The sequence below is a fragment of the Hylobates moloch genome, unplaced genomic scaffold (assembly GCF_009828535.3).
Source record: "Hylobates moloch isolate HMO894 unplaced genomic scaffold, HMol_V3 SCAFFOLD_6, whole genome shotgun sequence".
Lineage (NCBI taxonomy): Eukaryota > Metazoa > Chordata > Mammalia > Primates > Hylobatidae > Hylobates > Hylobates moloch.
Genome location: NW_026652281.1, coordinates 82883057 through 82886509, shown reverse-complemented (window position 1 = coordinate 82886509; position 3453 = coordinate 82883057). Strand labels below are relative to the sequence as shown.

Sequence of the window (3453 nt, the reverse complement as noted above, 5' to 3'; positions counted from 1 at the left end):
AAAATACAAAAAGAGCTGAGTGTGGTGGTGGGTGCCTGTAATGCCAGCTACTCAGGAGGCTGAGGCAGGAGAATCGCTTGAACCTGGGAGGGGGAGGTTGTAGTGAGCTGAGATTGTGCCATTGCACTTCAGCCTGGATGACAAGAGCAGGACTCCATCTCAAAAAAAAAAAAAAAGGGAGTAAAAATAACCGTAAAATACAGCTGTGCATGAGATTACCTCTGATAAAAGGCACAAAGGGAAGGCACAGCAAACCTGGGAGATATTGGCAAAGTATCCTGAAAAGGATTTGAATTCCCTGGTGCTCAGAAGGTTATTGCTGCCATAACAAATTTCAATCCCAGCGTACCTCTCATCTACATGACCATAAACCCCTACACTAAGGCCTATCTGAGGGAAAACTGCTCATCAATAACCTGAAAACTATTTACCCCATATACTGTTTTATACAACATATACTACTGCTTTCAACAAAAATTACAAGCCAAGCCATACTATTTTGTTTTAAGGTGAGATCTTTATTTGTGTGAGAAGCAAATTAAAAACTGTGAAGGACAAAAGAAAATAAGCCATCAGGTAAAGGGGTTAGAAGAAATTAGGCATCACAAAACCTAGGCATATGGAAATATGTTTAAATTTTTAAGCAAATAGGGAAAAGGGGATATCAAACTAATCAGAAAATTATAAACTAAACAAGCAAATTTGGAAAAGAGTCAAATAGAAATGGAATAAATTAAATACATATTAATATACAATGTATGAGTTAAATATTAAATTAGACTGAGTTGATGATGAGAGGATTAGTGAACTGGATTAGTGAATTGAACTATTGAACAGAATGAATGTAGCCAAAGACAGTAAGAGAAACAAAATCATAGTAATATGAATGTAATTATACATATATAAGTAACAGAATGAGAAGGAACAAAGCACAATTATTTTACTTAAGTCCATATAAATAATAAATCACACTAATAAAATAGTTATTTTCAAATTTCTAAAATTAAAAACCAGGTATAAACTCATAAATGCAGAAGTGTGCTGTGTCTAAAAGAGAGCAATAAAGAAAGATATATAACAAAATAACAGTCAAACTGCATAACACCAAATCGAATGAAGACAATTAAAAGCCATGAGAAGGAGAGATAACCTACAAGGTGAGAGTAAAATCTCCACAGCCTGTACAGACCCAGAAAACTGAGAAAGAAATATTAAGAGTTCTGAAAAAAAGTTATTTTTCAACCTATAATTGGATACATAGCTAGCATATTTTTAATAAATAAGGGTAAACTAAATTATCTTAAAAAGTAAAAAAAAAAAAAAAGAGAGAGAGAGAAAGGGAGAGAGATTGTATTTACCAACAGGAGCTTCTTGACTGTACACTTCAAGAAGGTAGAAAAGTTGTCTTATAGAAAAATTAGGGAATCAAAATTAAAGATAAAGAACTTGTAGACACAGGAGACTATAAGGGTGGACACTGAATTCAAGAAACCACTAAGTCTTTGGCAGCATAGGTTTGAAAAGAATTTAGATAGATTAAAAGTGTCATTAAATTATATATCAAATCGAGCCCGCCCCTTTCTCCCGCCGCCTCGCCTCCCCACCCCGCCCCGCGCCGCGCCGGCCGCTGTCAGCTCCCTCAGCGTCTGGCCGAGGCGTGGTGTATGCTGAGCCGCTGCCGCCGCCGTCTGCCCCACGTCCTGGGCCTCAGCTTTCTGCTGCAGACCCGCCGGCCGATTCTCCTCTGCCCTCCACGTCTCATGAAGCCGCTGGTCGTGTTTGTCCTCGGCGGCCCCGGCGCCGGCAAGGGGACCCAGTGCGCCCGCATCGTCGAGAAATATGGCTACACACACCTTTCTGCAGGAGAGCTGCTTCGTGATGCAAGGAAGAACCCAGATTCACAGTATGGTGAACTTATTGAAAAGTACGTTAAAGAGGGGAAGATTGTACCAGTTGAGATAACCATCAGTTTATTAAAGAGGGAAATGGATCAGACAATGGCTGCCAATGCTCAGAAGAAGAAATTCTTGACTGATGGGTTTCCGAGAAATCAAGACAACCTTCAAGGTTGGAACAAGACCATGGATGGGAAGGCAGATGTATCTTTCGTTCTGTTTTTTCGACTGTAATAACGAGATCTGTATTGAACGATGTCTTGAGAGGGGAAAGAGTAGTGGTAGGAGTGCTGACAACAGAGAGAGCTTGGAAAAGAGAATTCAGACCTACCTTCAGTCAACAAAGCCAATTATTGACTTATATGAAGAAATGGGGAAAGTCAAGAAAATAGATGCTTTTAAATCTGTTGATGAAGTTTTTGATGAAGTTGTGCAGATTTTCGACAAGGAAGGCTAATTCTAAACCTGAAAGCATCCTTGAAATCATGCTTGAATATTGCTTTGATAGCTGCTATCATGACCCCCCCCCCTTTTTTTTTTTGAGACGGAGTCTCGCTCTGTCGCCCAGGCTGGAGTGCAGTGGCGCAATCTCGGCTCACTGCAACCTCTGCCTCCCGGATTCACGCCATTCTCCTGCCTCAGCCTTTCCGAGTAGCTGGGACTACAGGCGCCCGCCACCACGCCTGGCTAATTTTTTTGTATTTTTAGTAGAGATGGGGTTTCACCGTGGTCTCAATCTCCTGACCTCGTGATCCGCCCGCCTCGGCCTCCCAAAGTGCTGGGGTTACAAGCGTGAGCCACCGCGCCCGGCCCCATGACCCGTTTTTAGGGCAATTTTAATCTTTCACAACTACACGTCAATTAGTGGCTGGAAAGTACATGGTAAAACAAAGTAAATTTTTTATGTTCTTTTTTTTGGTCACAGGAGTAGACAGTGAATTCAGGTTTAACTTCATCTTAGTAGTGGTGCTCACTAAACAAAGAAGGGTATCAGCTAGTTTTTTTTAAATTCAAAACAATATCCCTTTTATAGTTTGTGCCTTCTGTGAGCAAAACTTTTGAGTACACGTATATATCCCTCTAGTAATCACAACATTTTAGTAGGGATACCCATTCCCTTTTTTTTCTTGCAAGTTTTAAATTTCCAACCTTAAGTGAATTTGTGGACCAAATTTCAAAGGAACTTTTTGTGTAGTCAGTTCTTGCACAACGTGTTTGGTAAAAAAACTCAAAATGGATTCTTAGCAGCATTTTAGTGTTTATCAAATAACTGACCATTTGCTATAGAAAGATGAGAAAACTTAAGCTTTGTTTTACTACAACTTGTACAAAGTTGTATGACAGAGCATAGTCTTTGCTTCCAAGATTTGGGTTGGGGGCACTAGGGGTTCAGAGCCTGGCAGGATTGTCAGTTTTAGTCTGACATAATCTAAGGGTATGGGGCAAGGATCACATCTAATGCTTGTGTTTCTTATACTCTGTTATATAGTGTTATTCATGATTCAGCTGATCTTAACAAAATTCCTAACAGTGGAACCTTGAAATGCATGTGGCTAGA

The 3453-nt window shown here is 40.1% G+C and overlaps 1 protein-coding gene across 1 annotated transcript; it reads left to right on the top strand.

Moving 5' to 3' along the window:
- Positions 1-1664: 1664 nt before the first annotated feature.
- On the top strand, positions 1665-2413 carry LOC116471212 (UMP-CMP kinase-like). Its single transcript, XM_032755941.1, is given in 2 exon segments — positions 1665-2114; positions 2116-2413. Coding segments are annotated over 2 exon segments (687 nt in total). The 3' UTR covers positions 2353-2413.
- The last annotated feature ends 1040 nt before the right edge of the window (positions 2414-3453 follow it).